The sequence below is a fragment of the Silurus meridionalis genome, chromosome 26, assembly GCF_014805685.1.
Source record: "Silurus meridionalis isolate SWU-2019-XX chromosome 26, ASM1480568v1, whole genome shotgun sequence".
Lineage (NCBI taxonomy): Eukaryota > Metazoa > Chordata > Actinopteri > Siluriformes > Siluridae > Silurus > Silurus meridionalis.
The window spans coordinates 14,339,406-14,356,529 of NC_060909.1; the positions used below are offsets into that span (position 1 = coordinate 14,339,406).

A 17,124-nucleotide genomic window follows, 5' to 3' on the forward strand; every position below is an offset into this window, starting at 1 on the left:
AGCTTTAGTTATATGTTACGTGTCGATAACCAAACCTTCTTGTCAGGTTAATGGGGGGGGGGGTCGCCTTCGTTGATTGGCTTGTAGTTCTTAGTGTTGAAGGGCTCTTTGTAGACATGCATGAGCCCTTTCCCAGACGTCTCTACTCCGATGGAACCAATCGTTCACTCTGGAACGTTTGAGGGCTTCCCTTATCACGGTAATAGAGGCAGTTGGTAACCTAAGACACACTGAAAAGGGGTAAGGTCAGTGGATGAGTGGTTCAGGGAATATTAGGAGTACTCAGCCCACAATGTCGTATGGTAGCCAATAGTTTTAGAAATTGTGGTTTAAGAGTAGCGTTTCCATAGATGTAGGTAGACCCCTGAACGGTATGAATCTACAGGACTACAATAACCAGTCCACCAGTATGGCAGTGTGTCCCTGTGAGTTGGGTAGGTCAGAGTAGAAGATTTGGGACCTAGTGGCTGAGGGATTGGAAGTGGTTCCAACAGGCCAGACAGTAGTTGGCATGGAGTGCAAACCTGAGTGCAAACAAAGCAAGCCTTTTTAAGACGTGAAAAAGCATATGCTTTGCCATTCTTTGTGCCTGGGCGGTAGGTAACGGTGAAGTTGAATCTGGAGATAAACAAGGCCACCGGGCTTGACAGGGATTCAATCTTTTGCTGTTCCTATTTAATTGAAAGCAGTTTCTGGTTCCCCACATCATAATCATTGCGTTCCACCAGGGGTCAACTATTCCGAGTGAAGTTTGTATTGGGAACTGTTACAGTTGAATAGTCCCATGACCAAATTCTACATTAACGTTTGTGACATTAGTTTCACATAGTAACTAATTCTATAACTCAACATCAGGTATCTCATATATTATGTTGTGCTGTAATGTATCATAAATGGTGTTACACAACAGTATATATCAGTAACAGTATATATCTTTAACAGTATATATCACGTATAGAAACATTAATTAAAAAAATCCACGTTTGTCATTATATATGTCTCAAGTAACCAAAAGAACAACAAATATCATATATGTTCACATAAGTGTCATTTTATTTATATGTTCATACATCAGATTTGCCTATGGGATGTAATAAATGGATGTAATAAATAATCAGTATACATATTTATTCTATTTGAATTCTGTGTTCTCCAGTCTGTGTATAGCTGTACAAGTTAAGTCCATAGGTTTACCTAGGTCTGGATATTTATCAGATTTTTATTTTATTTTATATGTTGCTGTATTGTAAAAGAGTAAAGAGAGGAAGAAAATGTGTTTATGAGAGACATTGATATAGAGTATTGAGTAATGCTTGAAGCTCCATGGTTTTGATGGGTGCTTTGAAGACTGTAAGTGATCTAGCTTGTTGGCTGGTGGAGAAAGGGAGCTGTTAGCACTTTTCTATCAGAAGTCTAGGTTCTCACAGTGCTCACAGACACTGCACTAGAACTTTCACTGTCATGTCCCATTCAGTGCCCTGAGAGCAGCAAAAATGATTCAGCTTGCAAGATTACAAGATCTTTATCTCCAGAGATTTGAGACAGCTCTCTATCTCCCGCTGTGTGTGTGTGTGTGTGTGTGTGTGTGTGTGTGTGTGTGTGTGTGTGTGTGTGTGTGTGTGTGTGTGTGTGGAGAACTACCAGAGAACTTACTCAGATGACCAATTCTGAACATTTAAATGTTCTCTACAATATGATGTGGCGTGTGTAATGTGCAATTGTATCCTTTAGGCTTTTAAAACATGGTGATGAATGTTTTGAGCCTGCTGCCTGCCCATGTTCTTGGAAGGGTAAAGAATATTACCCAGGTGATAGAGTATCCTCACCTTGCCACCAGTGGTGAGTCACTTACTTGCAAACAAGATTAACATACTCACTTTATTCAACTAAAACGTCCAAATTCAAATGTAGACAACAGTCCTATTTTATTATTTTATAATCCACATCAAACACTACAGACAAACCATCATTAATAAACAACCTATGTAAATTAGAGAACAAATGTCTAACTGTTCATATTATGTTTTAGCGTGTGTCAGCATGGTTCATTCCAGTGTGAATTTCGTCCGTGTCCATCGATGTGTACTGTATATGGAGACCGGCATTATCGTACATTTGATGGTTTGCAATTTGACTATATTGGAGACTGTAAAGTTTACCTGTTAAAGGTATGAGATCTGGTCAGCTTGTATAATTTCTGTATTGATTGTTTTTGTTATCCTTTCTTTATAACTTGTCTCTATTAAGTGCATATGTGGTTTTTTTTAGATTTCAACTAATATAACAATGAGTGTTACAGCAGAGAATGTGGATTGCTTTGAAAATGGTGTCATCTGCAGAAAAACTCTTCTCATTTCCATTGGACAGTCCATTATTGTTTTTGATCATGAAAGTGGCAGACCTGTGAGTTTTCTCATTATTTATTTGTTTTTTTGGTGTTTTTTATATTTACATTTTGCAATACCATTTATTCTGTATTCAACTCATGCTAGAATGTGGTACACATGATTTTTTAAATAGCTAATTTCAAACCAGTTAACTACATACTAAGCTGGTAACTTGAGAAATTGTGTTCGCTAAAAGATGTGTAAAACATACATATATATACATACATATATATATATATATATATATATATATATATATATACACACACACACACACACACACACACACACAGTGAGGAAAATAAGTATTTGAACACCCTGCTATTTTGCAAGTTCTCCCACTTAGAAATCATGGAGGGGTCTGAAATTGTCATCGTAGGTGCATGTCCACTGTGAGAGACATAAACAAAAAAAATCCAGAAATCACAATATATGATTTTTAAACTATTTATTTGTATGATACAGCTGCAAATAAGTATTTGAACACCTGTCTATCAGCTAGAATTCTGACCCTCAAAGACCTGTTAGTCTGCCTTTAAAATGTCCACCTCCACTACATTTATTATCCTAAATTAGATGCACCTGTTTGAGGTCATTAGCTGCATAAAGACACCTGTCCACCCCATACAATCAGTAAGAATCCAACTACTAACATGGCCAAGACCAAGAGCTGTCCAAAGACACTAGAGACAAAATTGTACACCTCCACAAGGCTGGAAAGGGCTACGGGAAATTGCCAAGCAGCTTGGTGAAAAAGGTCCACTGTTGGAGCAATCATTAGAAAATGGAAGAAGCTAAACATGACTGTCAATCTCCCTCGGACTGGGGCTCCATGCAAGATCTCACCTCGTGGGGTCTCAATGATCCTAAGGAAGGTGAGAAATCAGCCCAGAACTACACGGGAGGAGCTGGTCAATGACCTGAAAAGAGCTGGGACCACCGTTTCCAAGGTTACTGTTGGTAATACACTAAGGCGTCATGGTTTGAAATCATGCATGGCACGGAAGGTTCCCCTGCTTAAACCAGCACATGTCCAGGCACGTCTTAAGTTTGCCAATGACCATTTGGATGATCCAGAGAGTCATGGGAGAAAGTCATGTGGTCAGATGAGACCAAAATAGAACTTTTGGGTCATAATTCCACTAAACGTGTTTGGAGGAAGAAGAATGATGAGTACCATCCAAGAACACCATCCCTACTGTGAAGCATGGGGTGGTAGCATCATGCTTTGGGGTGTTTTTCTGCACATGGGACAGGCGACTGCACTGTATTAAGGAGAGGATGACCGGGGCCATGTATTGCGAGATTTTGGGAACAACCTCCTTCCCTCAGTTAGAGCATTGAAGATGGGTCGAGGCTGGGTCTTCCAACATGACAATGACCCGAAGCACACAGCCAGGATAACCGAGGAGTGGTTCTGTAAGAAGCATATCAAGGTTCTGGCGTGGCCTAGCCAGTCTCCAGACCTAAACCCAATAGAGAATCTTTGGAGGGAGCTCAAACTCTGTGTTTCTCAGAGACAGGCCAGAAACCTGACTGATCTAGAGAAGATCTGTGTGGAGGAGTGGGCCAAAATCCCTCCTGCAGTGTGTGCAAACCTGGTGAAAAACTACAGGAAACGTTTGACCTCTGTAATTGCAAACAAAGGCTACTGTGACCCAATTAACATTGACTTTCTCAGGTGTTCAAATACTTATTTGCAGCTGTATCATACAAATAAATAGTTAAAAATCATACATTGTGATTTCTGGATTTTTTTTTAGATTATGTCTCTCACGGTGGACATGCACCTGCGATGACAATTCAGACCCCTTCATGATTTCTAAGTGGGAGAACTTCCAAAATAGCAGGGTGTTCAAATACTGCTCAAATACTCCTCACTGTATATTATATATATATACACACACAGTACAGACCAAAAGTTTGGACACACCTCATTCAAAGAGTTTTCTTTATTTTCATGACTATGAAAATTGTAGATTCACACTGGAGGCATCAAAACTATGAATTAACACGTGGAATTATATATGGAATTATATACATAACAAAAAAGTGTGAAACAACTGAAAAATGTCATATTCTAGGTTCTTCAAAGTAGCCACCTTTTGCTTTGATTACTGCTTTGCACACTCTTGGCATTCTCTTGATGAGCTGCAAGAGGTAGTCACCTGAAATGGTCTTTCAACAGTCTTGAAGGAGTTCCCCGAGAGATGCTTGGCACTTGTTGGCCCTTTTGCCTTCACTCTGCGGTCCAGCTCACCCCTAAACCATCTTGATTGGGTTCAGGTCCGGTGACTGTGGAGGCCAGGTCATCTGGCGCAGCACCCCATCACTCTCCTTCTTGGTCAAATAGCCCTTGATGCCTTCAGTGTGACTCTACAATTTTCATAGTCATGAAAATAAAGAAAACTCTTTGAATGAGAAGGTGTGTCCAAACTTTTGGTCTGTACTGTATATGAGTCAGTCTGGACAGCCTGATTTAAGCTACACTACAACAATTTTCTTACATACAATACATCATATTGAAATAATGAAAGTACTGCTACTGAAGATTCAGTTAACAATATAAATTATTTATGAAAATTCTTAATCTTAAGATCTTTTTTCTCTTATGTTTGCCAGCTGAATGCATGTTTTTCTTACTACAAATTAGAGGGTTGCAAGTGATTAAATATGTTTATGTCCATTTACCTGTGTGCAGAATCCATCCAGTGCGATTGACAGAGAAAATGTGTATATTTTAAATGCGGGCTACTTTACCATTATCCATCTAGTACAGTATGAGATTTCAGTGCTCTGGGACAGAAAAACCACCATCCATATACAAGCTGGACCTCGGTGGCAGGTCTCACATGCATATACATCACTTACACACTGGTACACATACAAACACATTTCTAAACAAACACACAAAAACATCTAAATTTGAACTGTGCAAATGTTTTGTGTAAATTTCAGGGTAAACTCTCTGGTCTCTGTGGAAATTTTGATCTGAAGACAGTAAATGAAATGAAAACCCCAGATAATATGGAGTTATCAACACCACAGGAGTTTGGCAACAGCTGGACAGCAGCAGAGGTAAGTGACCTATCTATCTATTAATCAAATTAATTTGAAACTGTATCACAAAGAAAGCTAAAGCTGACTATGCTGCTTTGCCACATAATGAAACTAAAAAAAGATGATAGCGTTACTAAGTGCTGTGGGTAGGCAGATGACAAAATATATTTCTGTGTTAACTTCACAAATGCTGAGAATTAAGTACCAGACCATGTTTTTTATTTTATAAATGCTAAAAGCCTAAAAAGATTTAAAAGAAGAAAATTAATAAAGAAGCAAAATTGGTTAAACATGGGAAAAATATGGCAGAGCTAACAACATTAAATACCATGCTGATATAACAGTAACATTAAAACAAACATTACAAAGCTTACAAAGAACAAAAATACATAACAACATATCATACTTTGCCACATCATTTATGTGTGCTACATGTGCTTTGCAAGGCAAATCTAAATTTGATGAATCTAATTTGAGAAATTAATCTAAAATAAAAAATGCCATTTTAACAACATTAATTTTAATAGAATTGTGTTAGTTAAATCTTTCAGAATTTATATGTTTGTTGCATTTATGTATGCATAAAAATCATAGCATTACATAGCGGTAAGCGTTTTTATGATGGTGTAGCTTTTTTTTTTTACAGCTGTTATCAACTGAATTGGGTGTTAAAGTAGGCTATTCATTTATTTTTGGGTTCAATTGGTGTTTACTGTGTTGGTTATTTTTAATGTTTTAAATTTTGTTGCATTTTTCTAGCATCTGTTTAAGTTGCTATTTTATTTATAGTGGGATGAATAAACACATACTTATGCACATTCCTGATTACACATTTGCAGCAATTCCTAGTGATATGAAAAATTTAAATAAGGCAAACTAATTATTAGGCGCTCCCACGCTCACAAAGTGCAGACAGATGAGACAGATGAAGCATAAGTGAAATCCAATAATGGCACATCTAAGCCATGATGATATTTTGTTTAAAGATTTTTTCAAAGGAAATGTGGCATGCAAAGACACTTTCACTGCTGAAAATAATAAATGACTCATAAGTTCATTCAGAAACTGTTAGCCTTTGGCAGAGGTAGAAAGAGTAATAATTCACACAGTTAAATTTGATGTGACAGTAAATGGCTTCATATACTTACTTACATTTGAACATCAACGTTATAAACTACGTGGGAAAAAGCAAGTCATATTCTGGATACAGATAAAACAAACATTTATGAATTTGTTTACTGGTTTTACAGATAAGAAAATATAAACTTTTCACTTTTATTTAAATTTTCATTGTATGACAACTCCGGTGTTTTCTGCAGTGACAAATCAAAATGCTTTGATTAGACAATGCATTTTTAACAAAAGTGTGTGATTGCATTTACATTTACATTTGCGGCATTTAGCAGACACCATTATCCAGAGTGACGTACACAAGTGCTTTGAGTCTCTAGTAATGAATAAATCTACACTGTACGCAAGATTACAAACTTAATATAAATATAACCCTAGAATTCTACAAACTTGGAAAGTGTTAATTTTAGTGTTTCAGGAAGAGGTAGGTCTTCAGTTTTCGCATGAAGATAGTCAGGGACTCTGCTGTACGGACATCTAGGGAAGTTCATTCCACCACCTTGGTGCCAGAATAGAGAAGAGCCTTGAAGTGTACTTACCTCTCATTCTGAGAGAAGGTGGTACCAGTCGAGCAGTGCTGGAGGATCTCAGACAGCGTGGTGCAGTGCGAGATGTGATGAGGTCACTGAGCTAAGATGGCACTGGTCCATTTTTGGCCTTGTAGGCATGCATCAGTGTTTTGAATCTGATACATGCAGCTGCTGGAAGCCAGTGAAGGGAGCGCAGCAGTGGGGTGGTGTGGGAGAACTTGGGCTGATTGAACACAAGTCGTGCAGCTGCATTTTGGATAATTTGCAGTAGACAGATAGTGTTCAGGGGAAGACCTGCCAGCAGAGAGTTGCAGTAGTCGAGTCTTGAAATCACAAGAGACTGAACAAGCACCTGGGCAGCCTGTGTGGACAGAAATGGTCGAATCCTTCGGATTTTGTAAAGAAGAAATCTACAAGAATGAGACACATTAGCAACATGTGGGAAGAAGGACAGTTCATTGTCCATAGTCACCCTAAGGTTACGAGCAGTGGCTGAAGGGGAGAGCAGAGAGTCATGAAGGTGTTATTTGGAGATCTTGACCTGGAGATGAATCACCTGGGATGACCAGCAGTTCTGTTTTGCTGGGGTTGATTTTTATTTGGTGAGCACTCATCCATGAAGATATGTCTGTCAAGCATGCCAAGATCCGAGCAGAAGCTGTGGTATCTGATGGAGGGAAAGAAAAGATTAGTTGAGTGTCATCTGCATAGCAGTGATAAGAAAACCCATGTGAGGAGATGACTTCACCAATGGAGTGGGTATAGAGGGAGAAAAGGAGGGACCAAGTACCGAGCCTTGTGGGACACCAGTGGTGAGTTTGCACGGGACAGATGAGGATCCCCTCCATGTTACCTGGTATGAACGACCTTCCAGTTAGGAAGCAAACACTCCCATTCTGTTCCATGGATACCGAGGCTCTTGAGGGTTGACAAAAGTGTCTTGTGGTTGACTGTGTCAAATGCTGCTGAAAGGTCTAGAAAGATAAGTACAGATGACAGCTTGGCTGACCGAGCAGCATGCAGTTTCTCAGGAACAGCCAAAGAGGCCGTCTCTGTGGAATGTGCCGCTTTGAACCCAGACTGGTTCGGATCATGGAGGTTGTTCTGTGAGAGATAGACAGACAGTTGGTTAAAAACTGTGCGTTCCAGAGATTTAGAAAGAAAGGAGAGAAGTGATACTGGTCTGTAGTTATTAATGTCTGATGGTTCCAGAACAGGTTTCTTCAAGATGGGAATGACCCTTGCTTGCTTGAAGTTAGTTGGTACATAGCCAGATGTTAATGACCCGTTGATGATTGTGGAGATGAAGGGCAAAGATCTTGTGTGATGGCCTGAAGCATAGTTGAAGGGATTGGATCCAGAGGATAGGTGGTGGGATTGCAAGATTGGATGACTTGCAGCATCTCATCTTCTGTTAAGGTTGAGAAGCTTGACAGAGATGTAGTGGATTGTCGGCTGTGTTGTGTAGTCATTGTTGGGGAGGAAGTGAAGGTCTGGCAGATTTTCTTAATCTTCTCATCATAGAGGGAGGCAAAGTCATTAGCAGTCAGGGAGGATGGAGCAGGTGCAGCAGGGGGGTTGAGTAGTGAAGAGATGTTGTGGAGCTTACGAGGATCTTGTGCAGAGACCTCAATCTTTTTCTTGTAGAAGGCAGTTTTGACAGAAGTCATCTCCAAAAAAATTTGGTCAGGAGTGTGCGGTAAGATGCGAGGTCTACATCGAGTTGTGATTTTTTCCACTTCCTTTCTGCAGATCTGAGCTCTCGTCGATTGCTGCGCAAAACTTCTGACAGCCACGGTGTGGGACAAGAAGTCTTTTTGGGTTTTGTAGTCAAGGGGAAAAGGAGGTCCATGGTTGAGAAAAGAGATGAGAGGAAGGTGTCAGTAGCAATGTCGAAGGGTAGAGAGGAAAAGGAGTCAGGGTCAGGAAGAGATGAATGAGTACAGGAAGCTACAGAGGAGAGAGATAGATGGAGTGAAGGTTAGGACGGATAAGAGAGACATGTAAAAATTTTTTAGGTTGAATAGGAAGAGTGATTGAAAAGGAAACCAGGTGACGATCAGAGATTGGAAGTGGAGTGGCAGTCATGTCTGTAGCTGGATTGGGGGGGTGAAAACCAGGTCCAGGACATTTCCTCCCTTGTGTGTTGGAGGGCAGCTGTTAAATGTCAAGGAGAAGGTATTCATAAAAGGCAAGAGGCAAGATGATTGAAGTTTGTCGGATGGGAGGTTGAAGTTACCAAGAACTGTCAAAGGGGTGCTGTCAGAGGGGAAAGTACTGAGGAGTGTGTCCATCTCTTCTAGGAAGTCTCCAAGGGGACCAGGAGGGCAGTAGATGACAATGACGAAAAGGTTGATTGGAGAGGTAACTGAAACTGCATAAAATTCAAAAGAAGACATGGTTAGATGAGACAACGGGAGAGGTGTGAAACACCATCTCCGTGATAAACGTAGACCTGTACCACCATCTCTACTGGTTTCTTTTGGTGAGTGAGAGAAAGCATAGGCAGAAGACAGAGCAGCTGGTGTAGCCGTGTTCTGTGGGGATATCCAGGTCTCAGTAAGTGCCAGAAAGTCAAAGATGTAGTTGGAAGCCAAGCCTGTGATGAAGTCAGCTTTTCTTACAGCAGACTGGCAATTCCACAGCCCACCTACCACCACTGTTTGAGATTGAGACAACAGGGGAGGTTAGATAAGGTTACTGGCAATGTGACATCTGTTCTGTGGATGAGAACATCTGTGTCTGTAAGAGCAGTCTACAGAGATGGGTTTGAGTTACATGACTGATCTCCCAATTTGAGATCAATGTGTTTTGAAAAGAAAAAAGTACAAAAAAGAAATTCTAAGTAAACACTAATCGTAACTGGCTTTAGGGGGCTACCTACTATGTCTGTAGCGGAGCACCTTCAATATAAGTGAGTAAGCCCTGCCCACATTTCACACCGCAAGTGAGTCTGAAACTACCCTTGATTAATCACCTGACCAAACCAATAAGCACAGTCCAACACTCTAGAATCAACTGATTTAAATAGATATACAAAAGTTAGATTCCTACCTTACCAGAAGAGAGTAGATTCAAGATAGAGCTAAAGCACACTGAAGATTGAGCTGGTTACACATTCAATATAAGTGAGTAAGCCCTGCCCACAATTCACAAATTAAGTGAGACTGAAACTACCCTTGATTAATCACCTGACCAAACTAATAAGCACAGTCCAACACTCTAGAATCAGCTGAGTTAAATAGATATACAAAGTTAGAATCCTACCTTACCAGAAGAGAGTAGATTCAAGATAGAGCTAGATTGGGCATACCATTATGCTCAAATCTAATGCAACATCAGCAGATCTACTCTAAAATATAACAGCTTTTATTCATTTCATATGCTACTTAAATCTTGACACTGGTAATAGTATTAGCCTAATTGTGCAGTGACAATTTTCCCCCAGTCGCCACAACCCTGGTGCTAACCAACTTTAGCAATGTCACGCAGTGATGCAATGCAACAGTACAATTATGTAATCTAAAGATATAAATATTATTAGCTGACCTCAACAGTTCAGTCACCTTCTGCAGACACTGCTCACACTGCATAATAAAGCTGTTGCCTTTCTTGCACTTGAAGTTAAGCTGGTCACTTAAATATGGCAAGGGGTTTGTTTCATAAGAATTTAACGGCATTTTGCTTTCAACTGGGTCTGCATCACTGGTGCATTCTGGGCCCCGTGGCTAAATTGCACACTGGGCCCCAAGGTCCCATCCCCCAGTTATCTTATTTTTTTCTACATGTAACAAGAATTATTATTAACAAGAGTAACAATGGCTGTGTATTCATTAAGAGACAATAAAGATTAAATTGGTAAACTGAAACAACTTAAAAAAAATGAAATTATGCATACTGTATATAGTATATATACTGTATATAGTAAAGCAATTGATATCTCTCACACAAAGGCAACTGAAACACTGTCTGGATAATTATAATTATAATTAGAGTGATAATAAGATAATTGGAGTGAATGTGTTTCACACAACAGCAGCTACAGAACGAAATGCGAACATTGGCTTTTACAGTGACCGGATAATTGAATTAGTTATTTAAACTTGAGAACCAAATCAGTTTTATTTGTGAATTATTCAGGCTAAGTTTATCGAATGCATTAAAATGAACTGATTCAAACAATTTATTAATACGACAATCTAATTTTTATTACTACAACAAATTCATAAACGTGCAGCGTAAATTTTGATTTATTCCAAATGGAAAGCTGTTTCAAGGCTTTTAAAAATTCAAAACTTCCATTACTATTGCTCAATTGCATGGGAAAAATAAATTCTTGAAAATACTTTCAACTTCACGGTGAGTAACTGATAGCAGTTTTTTTTAAACTGCGTGATGATCTTACTTCCCTGTCTAACACTCTCCTCTTTTTATTGTTTTTCCTTTCCCCGTTTTACATCCTGATTTTTTTCAACACCATTCTCGTGTTATAATAATTTGCGTTGCACCTGATGTGCGACGAGTCAGAACCCTGCGTAGTAGTTTCTGGGGTTTGATTCGGTTTAATTTAGTTTTTTGGTAAAACTTATTTTCCTGAAGATTTGATATTCTTTTGAGCTGCATTGCATTAGTCATAGTTAGTTAGCGAGTGTACATTGGATGTACACTTGAAATCAGAGAGCATTATGGGTACAAACAATTGAGCGAATGAAGTTGCAGAAATTCAGACACCACTACAAAGTGGCCGATAACATATATAGTGCAATATGCACTCGTTGCTACATGTCATGTGCTTGTTTTTGTGATGTTATTGTATCCTGTCTTGTCAATGGTCATCATAGTCATGTATTGGAGTTGATTTATGTGTGTAAATATATACAGACAGAAAAATCAAGGAGCAGGAATGTACCTAAAAGAGTACAAATGCTTTGTTGTTCCCTAACAGGGTACAGCTCTGAACATTGGTACTATCGGTACCCTTGTTTGTACCTGTAAAAAAAACATTTATGCACCGCTAGTGAAAGAAATGTACACTGTAAAATTATCCTGTAAATTTACTGTAAAATATTGCAGCAATTGTTGCCAGTAATTTACTCTTAATTTTATAGTTCTTTATGGTTATCTACTTTACAACAACTTTACCATTAATTTACAACTCATTTTACAGTGGAATCCGGTTATGTCGATGTCCTAGGGGGTTGCCAAAAAGCATCGAGATAACCAAAGATCTAGATAAACGAAAATCAATATGGCGGTGGTATATTACGTGCTTGAAATTTCTTAATGAACATGATGTGCGTTAATAAATGAGAATGTGCATGCACATGTTTTTGGAGGATTTTTTTACACAACAGCGTTGCTGCGATTTGTTTGATGAAGGCATGCTATAAAAATATATACAGTACATGTTTGTTAACTGTCAGGAATCCACCTGCCACGCCTCCTTCGGCGTGGCAGGTGTTTTCTCGGCCGCTTTCTCTGAAGCTCCGGCTTCAATCGCGCACATATGGTGCTCGTTTATCATCATCACCAGCTCCTATTTAAACTTCCACACTCTCACCGTCCGTTATTGTTGGTATATGTTGGCTCACGGCGGTCGTTGTTATCGCTCATGCGTATCCCGGTACGTGCCTTTCCACCGGTACTCTCTCAACGGCTGCTCTTTTCTTCCCAAAGCGCATCGCGGAATCAGGGTTCGGCGACATAAAAAAAGTCGACAAAGCCGATAAAAAATGCTAAGACAAAGCGAGAATTTGGCGGTTCCACTTCAAAAACGTCGACTTAATAGGGTTGTCGAGTTAACCGAGGTCGAGATAAGTGGGTTCCACTGTATTAACATAAACCAACTGCACTTATATTGGCCAACTGCCATTTATTTGTAAGTTAATATTTATATTATTTAAGTAATGTGGGCATATTAGTACTGAGAACATATTTTATTTAAGTGCACAAAGAAAAACTAAATTATGCAAAATCTTTGAAAGCATCAATTCAAGTCAAATCTCTTGCAGGTAACAGCAGCACACATTCATGTGTGATTGAAATTTGTGAAGAGACTCTCACTGCATCAGTAACTACACAGCTACTTCTTTTAAATTAAGAAACATGCAAGATAAAATCAGTATTTCTCTGTCCGTCCTTTCGATCAAACTGCGATCATTGAAGCTGGTAATGCTGTTTTTGGAGTTGTTTGATCATCCTGTCATGCAGCGATGAACGGAGGCGAAATCCAGAGTATAAATCGCTGTATGTTTAATGACGAGAAAGCGTTATACACAAAAACACACACACACGCAGTCCATAGAAACCCAGAGAGTGGGAGAGATATATCCGTGGTACGCCCTGGAGGGGCAAGGTCCACATAGTCCAGGAGCAAATGCACGGAAGGAAAAGTGGTAATCCGGGGTGCGCTTTGAGAGGAAGCATGTATACAATATATATACAACCATGCACAAACAATAACGGACGGTGAGAAAGTGAAAGTGAGGGGTTTATATGGGAACCGGGAATGAGTAGTAGATGAGTCCCAGGTGTGTGTGATTAGGCCGGGAGCGTTGAAAAAAGCGGAGGCATGACAGCCGCCGAAGGGGGAGTGGCAGGTGGATTCTTGATACATCCCTTATTTTAATTCAGTTAAACTTTTCTAAGGCAGTGGCTGTATGTCAGTTCTAGTTTTGTTTCTTGTTGTTTCCTTCATTGATTCTGCTTGTAAACAGCAGTATTTATTAGTGTCTGAATTCACTCTTTTTTTTTTTTTCCCCCCCCACACTGTCAAGTGGACTATACTAGTAAACTAAGTAAAATAGAGTGTGATTTCAAACCCAATCTCTAAGTGTCAACTCTAAATGCTGTTAATTCAGAGTATACTGTACATTGTTTATATTTCGAAAACAACAAAATTCAACAGCATTCTAATGTCATAATGTATGGGTTTTTTTTATTTTTTTATTTTATTATAATTAATATAACCATACCAGGACACATAGGTACATTTCTATCACTAGGGATGCATAAATCTTTTAGATTTACAAAAAATAAGATACAAAAATGTACCAATGTTCAGAGGTACATTGCTGTACTCTGCTAGGGTACAACTGGAAAGCATTTGTGCTTTTTTAGATGCATTTCTGTACCCTGATTTTTTTTTTTGTGTACATTACAGAGTAGGCAGGTTTGAAAAATGCTGTAAAATTATGCATAATAATTCTTTCAGAAATAAAAGAAATAATAGTTTATCAATTAGAAAAATAGGAAGTAAATGAACAGAAGAAAAATCCAAATAAATTAGATCTGACCACTTTTGCCTAAAAAACAGCATTCATTCTTTAGCATCATTGTTTAGGGTAAATTCCAAACATCTTAGAGAACTAACCACATTTCTTATGTGGATGTAAGCTTTCTCTCTTCGTGTAATTTTAGACAAATTCAATGAAGTTGAAATAACGACTCCATGTGAGCCAAAAGTATTAATTCCAGGACTCCTTGTTGTTCTCTACACTGAAGATAGTTCTCAATCACATTGGCTGTGTGTTTGGGGCCATTGTCATGCTGCAGAATACATTTGGGGTCAGTCAGTCTCTCTGATGTTATTGCATGATGGATAAGTATTTGCCTATATTTCTCAGCATTGAGGACAAGATTAATCCTGACCAAATTTCTAACTCCATTTGCAGAAATGCAGCCCCAAACTAGCAGGAAACCTCCCACCATGCTTTACTGTTGCCTGCAGACACAAATTTTTGTCCCACTCTCTAGCCCTTCAACAAACAACTAGCCCTTGCTAAATATTTCAGATTTTGACTTAACAGTCCAAGACACCTGCTGCCATTTTTCTGCACCCTATTTCCTATGTTTTCAAGCAATAGTTGAGTCTCTTTGCCTTGTTTCCATGTTGGAGGTATGGCTTTTTGGCTGCAGGTCTTCCATGAAGACCACTTCTGGCCATACTTCTTCAGACAGTATATAGATGTTCTTGGATACCACTGGTGTCTTCCAGTTCCTAGCTGATGGCACTGTTTAACATCTTAGAATAGTAAAGGGAATTAAGTGTGATTTGTCTATCATAAGCATTATCAAGTTTCCTTGGCCGATCACTGCATTTACAGTCCTCAAAATTGCCCATCTTATTGGTTTTTAAAAATAGCTTGAACCGGACATTTTAAAACCCTAGTCTGCTTTGAAATCTTTGCCTGGGAGAAGCTTTGCTGATAGAGAAAAAAAAATTAACACATTTTTAAAAGCATTCTCACTTGACAGCATTTTACAACAATTGCAGAGTAACTCGGTTAGTGTTTGCTGCCTGTTCAAGCCTTTGTTTCATATTTATCTTGTTCCTGGTCTTTCAAAATAGGCAAGCATAAAGATTTGAGTTTAACAAGGTCCAAATTGTGATGTCTAGACGATTGGGCCAGAGCATCTCCAAAACTGCAGCTCTTGTGTGATGTTCCCAGTCTGCAGTGGTCAGTATCTTTTCATAGTGGTCCAAGGAATGAACAGTGGTGAACCGGCGACAGGGTCATGACCAGCCGAGGCTCATTGATGCACATGTGGCACAAAGGCTGGCCCGTGTGGTCCGATCCAACAGACGATCTGCTGTAGCTCAAATTGATAAAGAAGTTAAAGCTGGTATTGCTCAGTAGGACTGTTTTAGTAGCAAAAGGGGGACCAACACAATATTAGGCAGGTGGCTATAAAGTTATGCCTGATCGTTGGATAACATTATGATTTCGACACGGAATGGCATATCTAGATAAATATCACCATACATATCCAATTTATAAAGGTGATTGCTGAGAAAAACAATATAGATCTGTTTTCATATACTTTTCATTATTTTAGATAATAACAATGTATGATTTTGGTAAGATTTTAACATAGAATGAATGTAAATATAAATTGAGTTACATTTATTATTTATTATTTTGTATTGTTTTTTTTTTAATTCTTAGTAATACATATTTAATCTTTTCTGTGTTTTTGTCTGTTTGCATATTTGTGTATGTAGTGTATTAAAAGTCCTGATATAAGACATCCATGCACTTTGAATCCAATCCGTGAACCTTTTGCCAAAAGGCAGTGTGGGATTCTCCTGAGCGAACTATTCCAAGCGTGCCATCTGGTGGTGAGTTGTATAATCAACAGTATTAAAAATTGGAGTGCAGTATAATAACAGAACTAGGGTAACTGTTACTTTTGTCCATGCATAAGTTTGATTGTACTTGTGCATGAGTGTATAGTGCCTTGGCAGGTATTTTGTTTGCAGATGATGGTGTTTGTTTATATGTATTAATGGTCATGATTCCTAAATATGTTTTACTGAAATATATCAGATATTAAAGTTTTAGAGCATACAGTGGTTCAATAAAACATTATAAAAAAGAATTCAACATAAATCATGTTCACGTTATTTATTAAAGCGTGTATGCAAACATACACATGAATTAGACAGAAATCTCATTAAATGCTGGAACTGAATTTCCTGGCAAATGAATGTTTGTGTAACTGTGTGTGACACTTTGTAGGTGGATGTGACATGGTTTTATATGAACTGCCTGGCAGATACATGCAGCTGCAGTCATGGTGGTGACTGTGAATGTTTTTGTACAAGTCTGGCGACATACGCTCACAGTTGCTGCCAGCAGGGAATTCCTATTGACTGGCGTTTGCCCTCCCTATGCCGTGAGTGACCACCCATCTGCAAAAATTACATGGATAAGCACAGTGTAGTACTTTTTAAAGTAAAGAAGGGATAATCTTTATCATGTTCTCTTAAGTTATTTACTATGAAACGGGGGCAGTTGTGGCTTAACAGTTTCTGGGTTACTAATGAGGTCAGGGGTTTGACAAGCTGGAATATGCAAGAAGAAGAATTTTACTGTGCTTAATGTATATTTAACAATTAAAGGCTGTTGGAACTGATTATTATAAGTAAGGGTAATTATTTTGCCGTCTTTTCTTTTACAGCATATGACTGTGAATACTACAATAAAGGTATGCATATAATTTTTCACAAAATT

The 17,124-nt window shown here is 38.7% G+C and overlaps 1 protein-coding gene across 1 annotated transcript in view; it reads left to right on the forward strand.

The window, feature by feature from the left end:
* The window catches only part of otog (otogelin), a 94,190-nt gene that overhangs the window by 42,297 nt on the left and 34,769 nt on the right, over positions 1-17,124 (forward strand). The window contains exons 21-28 of the mRNA XM_046840871.1: positions 1,732-1,839; positions 2,030-2,168; positions 2,269-2,403; positions 5,089-5,232; positions 5,346-5,465; positions 16,113-16,229; positions 16,630-16,786; positions 17,072-17,098. Of these exons, the coding sequence (XP_046696827.1) occupies positions 1,732-1,839; positions 2,030-2,168; positions 2,269-2,403; positions 5,089-5,232; positions 5,346-5,465; positions 16,113-16,229; positions 16,630-16,786; positions 17,072-17,098 (947 nt within the window). The remainder of the gene's footprint in view (positions 1-1,731; positions 1,840-2,029; positions 2,169-2,268; positions 2,404-5,088; positions 5,233-5,345; positions 5,466-16,112; positions 16,230-16,629; positions 16,787-17,071; positions 17,099-17,124) is intronic.